Source organism: Manis pentadactyla, chromosome 6, assembly GCF_030020395.1.
Source record: "Manis pentadactyla isolate mManPen7 chromosome 6, mManPen7.hap1, whole genome shotgun sequence".
NCBI classification, from domain to species: domain Eukaryota; kingdom Metazoa; phylum Chordata; class Mammalia; order Pholidota; family Manidae; genus Manis; species Manis pentadactyla.
This window is the reverse complement of record NC_080024.1, coordinates 60,085,192-60,101,231: the sequence shown is the minus strand read 5'-3', so window position 1 is coordinate 60,101,231 and position 16,040 is coordinate 60,085,192. Positions and strand designations below refer to the sequence as shown.

General features: G+C 49.2%; 1 protein-coding gene across 2 annotated transcripts; it reads left to right on the top strand.

Moving 5' to 3' along the window:
- Positions 1-1,517: 1,517 nt before the first annotated feature.
- HOXD8 (homeobox D8) lies at positions 1,518-4,427 on the top strand. Of its 2 annotated transcripts, none has more exons than XM_036879478.2 (2): positions 1,518-2,593; positions 2,978-4,427. In XM_036879478.2, the coding sequence occupies exons 1-2, from the start codon at positions 1,996-1,998 to the stop codon at positions 3,268-3,270; spliced, it is 891 nt and encodes a 296-aa protein (XP_036735373.2). In that variant the 5' UTR covers positions 1,518-1,995; the 3' UTR covers positions 3,271-4,427. The 2 variants fall into 2 exon arrangements, with proteins under 2 accessions (XP_036735373.2, XP_036735372.2); XM_036879477.2 differs by having other exon boundaries at positions 1,525-2,593; positions 2,975-4,427.
- The last annotated feature ends 11,613 nt before the right edge of the window (positions 4,428-16,040 follow it).

Sequence of the window (16,040 nt, the reverse complement as noted above, 5' to 3'; positions counted from 1 at the left end):
TGTTTTAACTTTAGCGGGAGTGTCCACGGTGGGCTCTGGGCGTTTCAGAGGTCGGCTTCCAAGGCCGGTGAGCCTGGCGCCCTCACTGAATTATTCCCAAGGGAAAGGGGCTCAGGCACCCAAACAGCTCAGGAAAAAGGTCGAGGAGGCGAGGGGAAATGCACTCAACAGAGACCTATTACATTTATTGGATATTAAAACGGACTAGAAAGGGAAAAAACGAGATTGGCGGGGGTAATGAAAAGAGAAGGCGGTTGTTGTCATGCCAGGCGACTTCAGAGCGAGCTTCTCAATCAGGAATATTTTGCCGATTCACACTGGATTTGCCCACAAGACTCGAGACGCTTCTCTTCCCAATCGCTCACAAATTATCATGAGCCTTCTCTTTCCTTTTGGAAAAATTAGTGACTTTTTCATCTCAACCCAAAGCCCGCTATCGGCAGTAATTTCACAGGCTTCGCGGATGAACTAAACTCGTTAGCAGAAGGGCGCCGCCAGCAGCTGCCTGGAACCGGCGGGATCTGAGCGCAGTGAGGCTCCGTGGGGGACTCGAGGGCATCGCCCCCCGTGCTTCGCCCGGGGCTACCTCCTGCCCTAGTCCGCTCCGCGCCGGGTCTGAGACCTGGGAGCCGCGCGTCCTGCTCGAGGAAATACCACCCACCCCCGTGAGTCCTCCTCCCCGCCTTGGAACATTTCTGTCCACTTTTCTATTTACTCCCTCAGCAATGGTAATACCTTCCTCGCTCCAACCACATTCTTCAGCCTCCCCCCTGCGCCTGGTGCTGACGTCTATCAAGGGTGAAATGATGGAAACTATATTCATGGGCATGATTTCCATTAAATATCAATTAACCTGGGAGCCTCAACCAGGCGTGCAATGCGTCAAGGGTAAATGTACATCTCATTTCCACAAGGCCCGCTTGTCTGGAAAAGAAGGGCTTAGATTTGCTTTGATAATGCCAGGTTTTGGGGTCGCACTTGTGGCCTTTAATCAAACCACTCAGATTGACCTAACCCAGATGTACAATCCGGTCTGTCTACACTGCTTTCCCACGTTCCCTAGGCGGCACCTGGATGTCCGAGAGGTGCAAAAGCCTTGGCCAACTTCTGAGGGGCTGTTCGGGAGCAAAGGTAGGGAGTCAATTGCTCCACAGCCTGCTGGGAATGGCCTTCCTGCCTCCCCCCAAGTGTAAGTTTCTGCGGCGCCTCCGCAACGCCGGCCGCTTGCCCGCATACCCTCAGCCCCCGCGGGGCACGGAGAGCCCCGGCGGTGCGGCTTTATAGGCCCCCTTTAAGGCCGGCGGAGGCATCTCCCGGACAGAGTGAGGCGTCCCGACGGGAGAAGCGGCATCGCCTCCGCGCAGATCCCTCCGCGCGGTTATCTCGCCCCCATCTCGCTCCCTCTCCGCGAAGTGGCGTGGTGCGAAAATGCCTCGCCGGGGCGCACCGGGGCAACAGCCTCGGCGGAGGCGGCGAGAGCGTTGGGAGGGGGCCGGGAGGGGGGGGTGAGGTGAGAGGTGGTGGCGAGTGAGGGGTGTTTTTTTCTTTTCCCTTTAGAGCGGGGGTTTGTAAACTGAAGCCAGAGTGTCCCCGTGGGCCGGGCGCACTTTTTTTCTTGCTACAGTGTGCTCCGAACGGCCTGGTGCCTGAGAGGAAACAGTGGAGGCAGCGGGGCAGGTCACCCCGTGCGTCGGCGATCATATTGCCCAGCAGGCGCGCGCCGGGAGAGGCCGGGCGGACGGCGAGCGCGGGGGCTGGGTGAGGCCCCGCGACTCGCGAGGGAGGCGGCGCGAAGCCGAGGCGGCGGTCCTGAAATCCTGGCATAAGCGCCCAGTAGCAGAGCGCCCACGGCTGCCGGGCCTCAGAGGCAACGCGCGTTCGGGCGGGCGGCCCCAGGGGCGCGAGCGGCCGGCCCAGAGGCCCCTGCGGCAGTGCGGCCGCGCCGAGGCGCGCTCCCCGCCTGCTCCGGCCGCCTGCCCTCCCGGGGCCGCCCCGATGAGCTCGTACTTCGTGAACCCGCTGTACTCCAAGTACAAGGCGGCGGCTGCGGCGGCCGCCGCGGCGGGCGAGACCATCAATCCCACTTACTACGACTGTCACTTCACGCCGGAGGTCGGCGGCCGCCACGCCGCCGCTGCAGCCGCCGCAGCAGCCGCCGCCCTGCAGCTCTATGGCAACAGCGCAGCCGGCTTCCCGCACGCGCTCCCGCAGGCGCACGCGCACCCGCATCCGTCGCCACCACCCGCCCGGCCCGGTTGCGGCGGCGGGGGCGTCCCGGGCCCCGGCCAGGACTACTTCCACCACGGAGGGGGCATCCCGGCCGCAGCCTACCAGGCCGTCCCCCCGCCTTCTCGGCATCCTACGCCTCCGCCGCCGCCTCCCCCCTGCGGCGGGATTGCCTGTCAGGGGGAGCCAGCGAAGTTTTACGGATACGATAACTTACAGAGACAGCCGATTTTTACGACCCAGCAAGAGGCCGAGCTGGTACAATATCCTGACTGTAAATCGTCCAGTGGTAATATTGGCGAGGACCCAGACCACTTAAATCAGAACTCGTCTCCTTCTCAAATGTTTCCCTGGATGAGACCACAAGGTTGGGATGCAATATATATTCTTTTTTTAGGCGGGTAGAGGGGAAGAAATCTGCTTTCGTCTCACGTTGTAGCTTTAAAACTCCCTTTCCTCTCCCTCTCCCTTTTCTGCTCGCGTAGCCACAGTGGCTCTTATTCATAAAGCAATACAGGCTTCTTTTTTCCCCTTAAAGTAGAAACCATGTAAAGATGATGGGGACAGAATAAACTGTAAAGACCTTCTCTCTGCCCCTCTTGCCTGAACATTCTATATCTGTCAGAGCTAAGAGAGTTGTGTGTATTTCACTCCTTAAACCTGTTTCAGAAACCTCCAGCAATTTGCAGAGGCACCATTTTAAAACGTTGATTTTCCACGTTCTCTCCTTTTTGTTTGTTTTAATCAGCAGCTCCTGGTAGACGAAGAGGAAGACAAACCTACAGTCGTTTCCAAACCCTAGAATTGGAAAAGGAATTCCTCTTTAACCCTTATCTGACCAGGAAGAGAAGAATCGAAGTTTCTCACGCCCTAGCCCTGACAGAGAGACAGGTAAAAATCTGGTTTCAGAACAGGAGAATGAAATGGAAAAAGGAGAACAACAAAGAAAAATTCCCGGTTTCCCGGCAGGAAGCAAAGGATGGGGAAACCAAAAAGGAAGCCCAAGAGTTGGAGGAAGACAGAGCTGAAGGCCCCACAAATTAACTTCTACCTTTAAAATTTTACCACAGACTATTAAAACTAATGATCAACGTATGCTGGTGGACACCATTCATTTTCTTTGTTGGAAAGGACCTTGCCTGTATTTCAAGCTACCTTCATGTCACTGCTCTTGAGTTTCTGCGCTTTGAGAGGGATTTGGGTATTAAAAAAAAGTTTCTAGTATTGCGTAGAAGCAGCCCTTGAGCTGTCTAATGTAAGGGTAATTTGATACTGATCTTGTAGTAATATTTTTATAATTATAGTTTTTAACGTCTGAGCTGGTGATTTGCCTCAACAACATAAACTTCCTAATAATTAGCACTAAATAATTGAATATAAAATGCTTTATTAAACAAGTGCACTTGAACATTTCAAATCTTTATGGTGAGTAAATTAAAAGAAGTCTATTAATTTTTTAAAAAATTATGCCTGCAGAATATTTACTTTATATTTGATTAAAATGTATTATTTATGTTTTTTTCGTTCTGCTTTTATAATGAATGGTTCGGGTGCCTTTTGTTTACTCCTTAAAGGTTTCTTTGAGTATTTTGTAAATGTAACATCTCTGGGAAAAGTCTGGGCCAAATATTCAAAAAGCACATGTTAGCTGAAGGGTGTAATGTGTAGTCCTGGCTCTACAGCTTCTTTAAACTTGGGGAAAATGTTGGGCCAGTGACAAAAATTTCAGGAAAATGTCAAAGTTGACATTTAATAATTTTTCTATAGTCTACACAAATTATGGCAAGTTAATCATTTAGAATGAATGAATACTTGAAAAGCCTATTATAACATTTTCATTCATTAACTTTTCACTCTGGCCAGTCGCCTTATGGAATGCCTCTCGTTTCTCAACTTGCTTTCATTTTGAAACGCGCTTGATATCTCCTGAAATCTCTAGGTCTCTATTCTGTGGCCTCCACTGTGATTCTGTTTTTTTTGACTAGATGCCATATTTATTTGTATTCCCTTTGCTCTGTTTGCACGTCCATCTTGAACCAACTTGCTTACGCGTCTCATATGTCGGTTGGTACGTCCTTTGCTGTTCTCCTGGATGGCCTCACCTATTTGAAACAAATCCCGAGACCATGCAGAAAAATCTGAGTGTAAACAACCGCTCCAGAACATAGCTAGCTCCTTAATAAATAAATGAATTTTTTTTCTAGAGCTAGTGTCTTTGAGCGCCGCAAATAACCATTTTCCTGAGTCAAGAACAATTGCCTGGGTTCGCATGAAGTCAGTGTCCTGTTAAAGCTTCTATTTGATTTTTTTTAAAAAAGGGGGGGAGCGTGGGGGTAACATGCACCCTCACTAAAAAAGTAATTAATGTGGGGACGGGGCTCTTTTTCATTCCAGAGAGGGCTGGATAGGCTATCCTAGCTGCTGCTTGCTCTAGATAACCTTGCTAAGACATTGTGAAAGCTTTGAACTTTACAAAGGACTCTAGTAGGCCCAGTGGGAGCCAACACAAAGTCCAGGATACACTGCAGCTTATTCTGCTGAGTCCATGCTGATGACTGGGTTTGGGATCTGTTATTAACAAGATATCCATTTCCCATTCCAGGCTGCTGCTGCAGCTGCCATTTTAGGAGGGAAGAGTGGCGGGAGAGGGAGAGGGGAGAAGAAAAATTCAAGTAAACTAACATTTCTTCATGAAAAGGGGAAAGCATTTTCCTCAGGTAGACATGGAAGAGCTCTCTGCTTTCTAGATGTGTTTATTTTTAAAGAGGTAGTAGATTAGGTTTTATTGCACAGGTTAAGAAAATGTGATTTTATAGTTTTAGGCCCAGATCACCCCTGCAGGCATTGGTGAGTGATTTGCCTGCTGCTTGAAGAACCAGAGAAATGTTGGTGCTGCTTGGGCCTGAGGTAAGGCACCACCTGGCTTTCTATCCAGGGAAGAGGCTGTGACTGTGGCATTTCACTGACCTGAGTCAGAAAAGATAAGTTTAAGTAACTGCTGGCCCAAAGCTTAAGAAACATTTGCACTAGAAGAGGCACTGCAGATAATGCATGCTGGATTTGAAAATGTTTTACTCTGTGTGCTGCCTGTGACTGCTGTTGTCTGGAATAGAGCAAAAATGCCAAGTGCCTGAAAGTATGGTTAAGGAACAACCTGGTTGAGGGGTGGGAGTCAGCTGGCCAGAGACATGCTGGCCAAACTCCAGCTGCCCTCCATTTATTTGGGACTCCTCTGTCCTTCACTGTCTCCCACTCCAGAATGCTCCCCAAATACCACTTTTAGAGCTACTGATTTGGGCAAAACTCTATCATGTAGGGGAACTGATACATGGATGGGCTACGGAAATCAAAGAAAGAAGGGGAGGTCAAAATGTCCTTAATTCTTTTGCCTTCTGTGCTGCTCTGGAAGTGTACCTTCTGGCCACTTCCCCCCTCAAGCAATGTTAAATTGTAGCTCAGAAAAAGACCTACAGTAACTGCTGTATTTGAGAGTATCTGTACATATACAAATTTGGGATTTGGGGGGGCATATATTTGATGTATTTGTACATATGCATAGATTATATGTGTGAGAAAGTGTTGGTAATATTTGGGCATATAGGTTTCATTTTGTATCTGGGAAAAGCATAGATTTGTCTTCAGATAAAGAGCTTGAGGAATTACTGATCACATACACACACTCACCATCTTTCTTACAGTGGTTAGAACCCCCGCCCATCATGGTGTTTCATGCAGATTCAGGTATGAGCAGAGAAAATGCCCCCTTGTTGGCTCAAATCTGTAAACATCTGAGGGTTGCGGCAGCAAGCAAGTGAGCTTTTTTGCTGCAGAAATTTGCATAAACCTTCAGAGTACCCTCTGCCAACCGAGGCAACGCTTTTCTGTGTTAGACTGCCAAGAGAGTCAGCTTAAGTCTGTAAATCGTTTAGAGAAAAACAGGACCCTCCAATGTTAACTTTGAATGAAGAGAACCAAGCCTTAGAAGTGATTTAGGTTCTCTGTCTGCAAGGACCAGAAACACACAAAGAAGGTGTGGGTCTTTCTTAGAGAAAAGTCAGTTTGGGGACTGCCATTTTGTGAGATTCCACAAAACTCAGCACATCACTTACCTCTCTGCACAGGGGAGAAAGTACAAATATGGCTGTCTTTTCTGAAGTGAAAAGTCTTTTCCCAGCCCTCCTTCCCCAAGCTCAAAAGGAGAGTCATAAAGTTTCAGTTTTATTTGGGTGGAGGGAGAGAGGAAAATTGACAATTGAGATTACTTCTCTGAAAATTTTAGAATTGGGCAATGTCTGTTCAATTCCACATATGTAGAGCAGGGTAAAGTGTTTCAGCTTGGGAGGGCCCAAATTACTTCACTTTATTTGTTTAACTAAAAATACTGTTTTATTTTCTTCATTGCAGAAGGTGTTGCTATTTCACATCCAAGCTTGTATCCTCTGCTTCCCTGTTGTTTGCTGAATCCTCAGGCATCTGGGGGTGGACAGGGGAAAAGAAAGAACATTTTAATGGATGCTGACTGCCCCTATGGTTCCCTCCAGAGCCCACTGTTTTTTTCTAGAATGAATATTACTTTTGCTGACAGATGGCAACAGAAATGCTTTAATCAAAAACATCCAAGGTCATCAGAACTTTTTCAAGGGATACAAGTGACCTACTACAGAAGGTGCTATGAGCTACCTGCTTAAGTCTAAATGTACATAGGCACTTACTCAGTGTGAACATATTAATAGCACAGATCTTACACATAGACATCCAATGCAAATATTTATACACATAGTACTAGAAATCCAAAGACAATGTCCTTGAAAGGATGGGGAGAGGGGGTATCTCTTTTAGGCAGGTTCTGAAGCCTGATGGTCATGCCCGTACATTAATGATGAGAAGAATGCTGGGGCCAGCCAAGGACATTTACTTTCAGTGTGGGTTCCCTGGAGCAGTTCCTATCAGAAGTGCAAAGGGAATGTTACTCCTGCCTTTGAAGGAAAGGACTATTTTTTTTTCAAGGCTGACACAAGGCAGTCACTCTTTTCCTGAACAAATGGAACCCCTCTCCTCTTTAATAGTGAACTGAGCAGGCTTCTCAACAGACAAACATTTTGGAGGTTAGGGAGGAGGAGGAACTAAAATTCCACAGAAATGAGAATTGCACTTAGGAGAGACTTAAAGCAAGGGGTTTCAGAGGGGATCCAGAGAAACTGTTTCTCGTCCAACCCAGGACTGTTCAGGAGAATATTTCTTCCAAGACAAAGGCCAGGCATTGGGAACAAACTGTTATTTTGGAGAAATTGACAAGCACCTACAACCATTTCCAGCCGTTGAGCTGGTAGGTGACTCTCCTACTATGGAAACCCCAAGAAAGGAAGGGCCCCAATTTATGTTTGGGGGTGCAATTCTTGGCCTGCAGAGCCCAGGTTTTCTGCACGATCACTGGGGCTCGCTTGCCCAGATATGAGAGGGGCAGAAACGAAAGTGCTTGGCTGCCATTCCAGAGCAAGCCTTTTTGTAAGGGGAGGAGAGGAGAATCCGGCTGAACCGCAGAAGGCAAGAGATGGAGGGGGGTGACTGCTGGGATCACCTCCCCAAGCGCCAGGGCACTCATTTTCCCTGTAACACAGCGCCCAATTCAACAGAGGTTTCTAGCCAAACAAGGAAGGAAGGGAGGAAGAGAGGGAGGGAGAGATGTTGAGAGAGAAAGAAATACTTCCTATAAAAGGTGAGAACGAATCTGGACCAGGGAGGCAAGAGAGGCAGAGAGAACAGAGGAGAGGGGAGCAGAGGAAGGAAGAGGAGGAGGAGGGTGGGAGAGAAGAGGGGAGAGGAGATAAAGAGAGGAAAAAACATGGCGCTTGCAAGCTGTGTGTGCAAAATCCGCAAGGAATTGCAGCAAATTCCTTTTTGTTTGAAGAAAATTTACAACTTGGTAATAGACCTTTTTATGACCTATTTGCGGTCGTCATTGGCTGCGGCTGGTCATGTGCAGGCGCCGCTCGCCTTCACGGCCTTTTTCCTGATTTCCCAGGCGAATTTTCCCCCGCATTCTGCCTTCCCGGAGCCTCACCCCCTCTTTTTCTAACCTTTGTCTCTGCAGAGGTGGGCTCCAGTCGCCGGCTGCGGAATTGCGGGGTCCGCAGCGGCCTCGGCTCCCGCCCGGCGCCCACCTTGGACCCAGCGCCGCTGCGCTCCAGCCGCGCTGCTGCTGCCTCCCGAGCCGGTGGGCAGCCCGGTGGGCGGGAGAGCCCGGAAGGAGCCCCGGGCGAGGAGGCCCCCGCTGCGCCGGCGCCGCCCGCCAGGAGCTGCCCGGCCTGCTCCGGGTGACCGTGGCCGCGCGGTTCAGACGCGGCTTTCCAACATGAGAGGGTCCCTACCACCCAGAGTGCGCGCAGCCCGGCAGCGCCTAATGGATTACAGCAGCCTCCCCGGCCGACCGCCGCCTCCAGCTCGGCAGCTACCGGGTAAGAGCGGCCCCTCCCCGCGCCCCAGCACTGCCCACGAGGAGCTTGAGGAGCCCACCTCCTTGCACAGCTGGGGGAACCCTGCGCTTCCCCGGAACTTGGGGTGGCTGTCTGCGCCCTCTGCTCCCTAGGCACTCCATGGCGGAACGGGAGCCCCCTGGGGCCCCGGGTGGGGTCCGACTGAGCTCCAAAGTCTAAGGAAAACCCCATTTCCTTTTGAGATTCCAATAAGTGGATAGCAGTAGACAAGACCCCACTGCCTGGGTCTACAGCCTCTCAATGCCCACCCTGGTCAGAGAATATAGAAGGTTCCTGGACGTCTCAGCTTTGCTGGCGATCACAAAAGGCACTCTGTTGTATATGGAGCAGTGTTTTGCGATTTGTCTGTGGTCAGAAGCGCCCGGGAAGCTAACAGGTGTTTTTTGAGGGTTGGGGCTTGGGTTGGGTGTGGGGGTGGGGGTGCGTTCTCTGTACCTAGGATGTGCTTGGTTTGTTAATCTAGGCTTTGGTGAATGGTGATAATTTCTAGGGTTTATGGTTTATTGGGCCTTGTGTATGAAATGGAATTTTAAGTATTTCTAGCTGTTTCTCTAGTTCTTAAAGAATTTTTGTAACAATTCAAGAAAGGTTCCTCCCATATCTAATAACCTTTCAGGTGAATTTGGATTATTTTATGCCACCAAATAGATGCATATTTTGGGAGGTAATAGTATCAGAAAATCTGGTGCAGGTCTTGTGGAAAAAACCAAAAGACATTTCAGAAATGCAAAGCATGTCTAAATTCAAACATCGCGTGTGTCTGATTTGCCAGAGTAGGAAAATAGTATTTTGTTCTTTAAATGTACTGTTGTGTTTTGTGCCTTCCAGTATATATTATATGGCAACATTTCCCCCTTTGCTTCAAAATTACTGAACGGAAATGTTATCTATGAGTCAAAAGAAAATCCTTTGCAGAAAAAAAAATGCCATTTTCTCCCACCGATTTTGAACTGCACTTGATCTAATTCTCAAATCCTATTGCCTATTCCCTCATGGACACGTTGTGAAATCTTAAAACCTTTGGACAATATGCCGCATTGCGCATGGAGTAGACTTGCGCATAGTGGAATAATGGTCTCCAAAGCACTCAGTGGCAAATCCTAGTGATGTTCCCCCAAATATTCCAGTGTAGCCATGTTGGCCATAAAAGCATTTTTAAATTATAAATGACATATTTGTAGAAAGGCGTTTTTAGTAATTACAGATGGACCACACTCCTTTCAAAATGGAGGACTGTGATTTGTGGCTAGTTGATGTCTGCCGAATTGTCGTGGATAACTATGATCATCCACAAATAGGAAGCAGGGATTTAAAAATTTGGAATGACTGTATTTTGTAACTATTTCTCTACTACTGTACATTGGCTGCGGAGATCATTCTTTCATATTGGTAAAAAGCACTACCTATTGAAAAACAGGCCCCAGGTCAGGGGCTTGTATACCCCACCCCTCCAAGCCTGAACTTTCACAGCCTAAGGAACCCCATGGGCTGCGACCAGCTTGGGGAGGTGGGGAGGAGCTGTGTCATGACTGCTAGATCCTAGTGATCCGAGCTTCAGTCGCCTTTCCCTGGGCTGGGTGGTTGAGCGTGCCCAAGTGACTAGGAACCTGGGTAGGCTGTCGGTCCGATATGCAGCAGGGAGTGATGTCATGGCATACATATGGAGGACTGAAGGGCTCCTTGTAAGTCCCCTAGTAGCATTAAGAGCTTTCTGGAACTAAAGCATTAAGAGCTTTTTGGTCAGTTGCATTTCAGGGAATGATGTGCAAATCACATCTGCAGTCAGGCCACTAAGTCCACGAGGCTAGGTAACACTTTTGCCCAACTGCTGGAAAAGTCCCCATTATTCCTGTTGACCCAATTTTTAAAAAATCAAACGAAATAAGAAACACTTGGACCCTAAAAGCTCACAAGCCAGGGAGAGTAACTCCCAGCATCGCTTTCCTGAACCTCTATCTTTTTATAGTTCAGGGAGCCGGTGGCATATCTGGGCCTTGGTGTCTACCGCTCATGCTGTGAGCTGGGGTCCTGCTTTCTGCAAGAACCAGGAAAATGAGCGAAGCTCGTTATTATGAGGCCAAGAACCAGGGCTGAAAACCAAACGTATTCTCCTGTCAGTTGCTCCAACAAATAAATGTATTTGCCAGATTTCTGTTTTCTAAGATCGGGAAGCGGGGGAAATCTGAACAAAGACAGTATTTCACTCTGGGCTGGCAGGCAGCTGTTAGAGGTATTTACGGCCTTGCCGCAATGCGGCCGCTGGGCAGGGCACACGGGGGCACCGGAAGCTGAGGAGAAGCCACCAAGAACTTGGAATTCCGATTTAAGTCCAATTTAGGGACACTTTTCTGGAACTGGTGTGAATAGATACCCTCTTTCTAGGAACTGGTCCCTTAGACTTAATAGTGGTGCGGAATGAGGGAGAAGTTGCGTTCTCTAAACGTAGGGTGATATTTCTCTGCCTTGATTAACGCCTCTGGAGAAACCATGTGAAATTGCTGAACCAAATGACAACCTTAAGAATGTTCGCTGGCAATATGGCGATTTTCTTGGTTTGACGGAACAGGGCCAAATCAGAAAGGACGACTGAAGTTTTAATACTGGTTTTACTGAAAAAGAAAAGTATGTTTTCTGCCTAAGATGGGGCGCCTGGGCCTTCCTGCATATAGGCGGCTGAATCAGGGCGCTGTGCCGCGCAGCGCTCCGCTCGCCGCCCGCACAGATCTGTGCCCAAAGCGCCTGCCACGCACATTCGCCTGGCTCCCAGCGCATGTGCAGTAAAATAGCCCAGCCCAGGGATCAACCAGCAAAGCTTGGATGGGGGAAGGGGGCGAATAGACTCAGAGCAGGAAGATATAAACAGTTCTCTTTATTCCTCCCTTAGGATTCGCCAATTCCTCTTTCTTTTATTCCAGCCTCGGTCTAAAAGTAGTCAAACATGTTGCCCTTGACTACGTTAGTTTCAATCATCTTGATTTACCACCCCACCCCAGTTTAAATTCGAGCTTCAGAAATTGTCTGCAGATCTGAGCTAGTGGCCAAACGGAAACCAAATTTTCTTTCACGATATTAAATAAATACACACACATATACATATATATTTTAACACCTTAAAAGATTAATGCGTGTGTGTTTGTATCTATATATATATGATTCTCGGGAACAGTATAGATTTTTTTTAGCCTGGTGCTTCTGCTTTGGGAAAAGTCTTTTCCTTTTGGCGTCTGTTCAAACCGCCAAACTTACGGCCAGTCTTTCAGCCGGACCATTCCTGGATCTTGTTACGCCAGCGCAGCACGTTCGAGGGCTCTGTTGGGGCCAGCCGCTCAGTGCAGAGCAGTCAAATAAATAAGTAAATGGACAAACCGGAGGGATTTTACGCTCAGGCGAGCCTAATTAATGCGGGATGTAGGCTCGTGGGCCTTGAGCCCGGGGGTGTGGTGGAAGGCGGCCTCAGGGCCCTCTCTGCACTCTTGGCTGCGCCGGGGAACATTGCTGGACAAGCTCGCAACCTTTGGTACGGAAGACCCCCCGCCGCCCGCGCAAGGAAACCCCGTCCTCGCGTTTCCGGGACTGGCACAGTCCCCCTTCACGGCTGTCTGGGACCTTGTCCAGGAGGAGGCGCTGTAGGACAAGCCTCTCGTCGGCTGCGGCAGTGAGGGTGATGCCCCTGGCTCAGGCAGGCGTGGGGGGCGGGGAGAGGAGCGGAGGACATGTGACCCCTCCCCTAGCTCTCCCTGTCCTGGACCTCGGGTTGCAAAGTGTTTTCTGCCTCGGAGAAGAGTCGATGCCGCACCCATCCCCAGGGTCCGCTTCCCGGCTTGGGCAGCTGAGGTGCCCGAGGCTCAGGAGCCTGAAGGCAAGTGACGGGGTGGCATGCCAGCTCACTTCCTCCGCTTTCCCGGAGGGGGCGCGATTTCCGCGCGCTGGGCTCCCAAGAACAGGAAACTAGGGTCCTGTCCGGTGGTAGGGCAAGCCGCGCACAATCCGCAGGGTCCCAACCAGCCCCGTCATGCTGGGCTGCTGTTCTTGCCACTTGCTCTTTCTGCGATTCCTGGTACCCACAATGGGCACTCTTGAAAATCCCAGCATTCAGCGCTTCCTCCAGCAGGCTGACAGATCTCGCCCCGGCTCACCTAGAGCGTGGGCTGGGTCCCTGTAATCTCTCCGCGCTTCCAGGTGGCTGTGAGAGCTGGGGTGAATCCCATTGATTTTGAGGGTTTGAGAGCTCCGCAGATGCGCATCTCTACCTTTTCTACATTACCCACACACTCTTCTTTCATGATTGCGTGCATTTCAGGCCTTTGGTGGGCTCCAACAGGGCGATTCTTGCACCAGCTGTGACACCCAACTTGAACAACTAGCTCTGATCCAACCCCACTGGTTTTCCATTGTCTCTTGACAACACAGCCTTTTGCCTCCCTCTTTTCCCTATTTTAGGGCAATGATTCTTAATGAAGGCCTGCATTTAAATCTCCTGTTTATTAACACAGGTTCCTGAGTCTCACACCAGACTTACTGAATCAGAATATCTGAAACTTCCATGTTAGCATTTGTAAACGCTCTTCCTCAGGGCAGTTAGATGCACCCTTATGTTTGAGAACTATTGGTCAGAGGACTCTCTTGCTTCTATGGTTCTTTGGTCTGCGGAGGACAAAATTCCTTTACCACTCAGCTCCCCCTCTCCGCCTGCCCCAGTTCCTGTGGTTCCCTTCTTAACTGGGTTTTCTAATGTTACTATCCCATAGGCTGAGTAGTGCTCCCATTTAGGGAAGGGAACAATGATCCTTGCAAACATGGAAGTTTCAAAGAGGTGAGTAGGTTCTGGACTCAAACCACCTTGGTCCAAATCTTTACCATTAACCTACTGGGTGCCCTTAGGCAAGTAGGGCAAATTCTTTGGGCTTGTTTTCTTATTTGAAAAATAGGGATAATAAGAGAACCTTCAAGGATTATGAGGATTTTTACTTACAGTATGTACCAAACATTGCTCTAATTGCTTTACATATATTAACTCATTGGTTAAGTACTTAAAACAGTGGTTTGGCATATAACAAGCATTCAATACGTGTTTCTTATCATCAGTATCCCTTGTCTGTTCAGCAATCAGGCCTAGACTTTTAGAGCTGAAAGAGACATGATTCACTCACCCAATCCTTGAAGTCTCCAGAGAAGATGGGCCTAGGCAGACCGCCCAGGAAGTGGAAGGTCCAGGAGAACATCGTTCCTGAGCTCTTCCTTCTGTTGTGGTGGACCTCATAGGCCCTGCCCCTTGGATGTCCGTCTGTCACATGCCTACAGGTAGGCTTGAGGGCCACACCCAGAAGGAAAGTGCCCCTCCGTCCTCAGTAGGCATGTGTCAGACTGGGGATACTTCACATCCATCCAGGAACATCTCCAACCCTTAAGGAGGGCCTTAGGTCTCTCCAGAGAGCAAGCCCCACTGTCTGCCTCCTGGAGTCACCTGCTGTGCTACCCAACTTGAACTACTGGCTCTGATCCAACCCCACTGGTTTTCTATTGTCTCTTGACAACACAGCCTTTTGCCTCCCTCTTTTCCCTATTTTAGGGCAATGATTCTTAATGAAGGCCTGCATTTAAATCTCCTGTTTATTAACACAGGTTCCTGAGTCTCACACCAGACTTACTGAATCAGAATATCTGAAACTTTCATGTTAGCATTTGTAAATGCTCTTCCTCAGGGCAGTTAGATGCACCCTTATGTTTGAGAACTATTGGTCAGACCCACCAGAGAAATTACTCTTTTTTACAGCTCCAGAGTAAGTACCCTCTTTTCAATCTCTTGAAATCTGGGGTAGGGTAGAAAAGCAAAAGGTGATGGGCAATAGCAGAGGAGGCTGGGAGACTCCCACTCCCTCTCAGCTGCTTGTGCTCCAAGATGGGCTGAGCCCAGGTCCCAGCATATGGGCCACAGTGATGCCACTGAGTGCTTGTGGAGGACTTAGCCCCTGAAACTCTGTCACCACTTCTAATGTTTTGAGATTCTTTATATATTTTTAAAAGAGCTATGTAAATAATGACTTCAGGCTATGACCTACACACGTGCGCATACCCCCTGCAGCTAGGTTCCACCCACCTAGGCCTGTTTTCCATGACTTCTTCCTACAGACTTTTCTCAGAAGGACCTCCACAGCTGTTGGCCAAGCTGCTTCTCTTGGCTAAGCTGTGAGTTGCCCTGCATCAGATTTTCTCTCAAAACACACAGAGTCTCTTCTCCTATCACCATGTCAGGGGAAGTTCAGGTCCTGCATCAAGCGGCACCACGGTGCCTCAGCCACACCCACCTCTGGTGCCATCTCATCTCCATTCTTGGTTTTCAAAGGACTTCCTCTTCTACTACTGGACTACTTGAGCCATTTCTGCCCTTGGCCCCACCCTCAGAAATCCTGCCCATGGGCCCATTCTTTTGGATTCCATCTCTCACTATTGGAGTTTTCCTCCGGAGTCAACTTTTTCCCCAGAGGACACCATGCCAGCGCTCCAGTGAGTGGACTCCATTGTAGGTGGTAGGGATGCAAGTGGCAGGAGAAATGTCTAATTTTCAGTGGTAGAGTACAGTGGCAGGATTTCCCTCCTACCTCTAACTCCCTGCTCAGCCTTCTCTGGCTCTACCCCTAGCCTGTATCTCTAAGTGTCAGGCCGTGGTGGTTTCCTTTCTCCATCTACACCCTTAGGAACTTAGGGAGTTCATCCAAAGTCCCATCCCCACCTTTTGTGGTCATGTTGAAACACCATCTCTGGGCAAGAGGGCTCTTAAAAGTCAAAGTCAGAATACATAACAGGGGCCCTTAAGTTGGACAGGCAGCATATCTCATTACATTTTGAGTAGCTGATGTCTCCTGGGGTTCCTTCAGGTCTCCCCTCCTTTCTGAAGGCTGCTCTAGCTTCTTGGTTGGAGCAGCCCTACAGAGACCCTACCTCATAGGAACTCTCTGGACAGGAATTCCAAAGACTGGCTCTTTCTAGCCAAATAGGGAGGGACAGTGACTAGAGTCCCACTTTACCCAGAAACTAATTCCTTATAGATTTTTATGAAGGCTTCACCCTCTCCTCCCTCACCTCCTCTTCCATTACCACAAAAACCATCAAAGAAAGTCCTTGGGGAAATGCCAACAAATTGGCCCAAACTAGGCTGCTCCCACCTCACCCATGTTCAGCCTTCTAACTAGACTGAGTTTACTCTTCCCTATCTCCTTTTTCTCATTCATCTACAGAAGCCTGGGACATTGAGACTGGGGAGCAAGGGAATATTATAGGAAGATGGACATTCTCACCTTAATCACATGCTTGCTGTTCTAA

Excerpts from the sequence above, each read along its gene's own strand:
- HOXD8 (XM_036879477.2), top strand. The coding sequence starts at position 1,996 with ATGAGCTCGTACTTCGTGAACCCGCTGTACTCCAAGTACAAGGCGGCG. Across the intron at positions 2,594-2,974 it reads TCCCTGGATGAGACCACAAG|CAGCTCCTGGTAGACGAAGA; the intron begins GTTGGGATGCAA and ends TGTTTTAATCAG.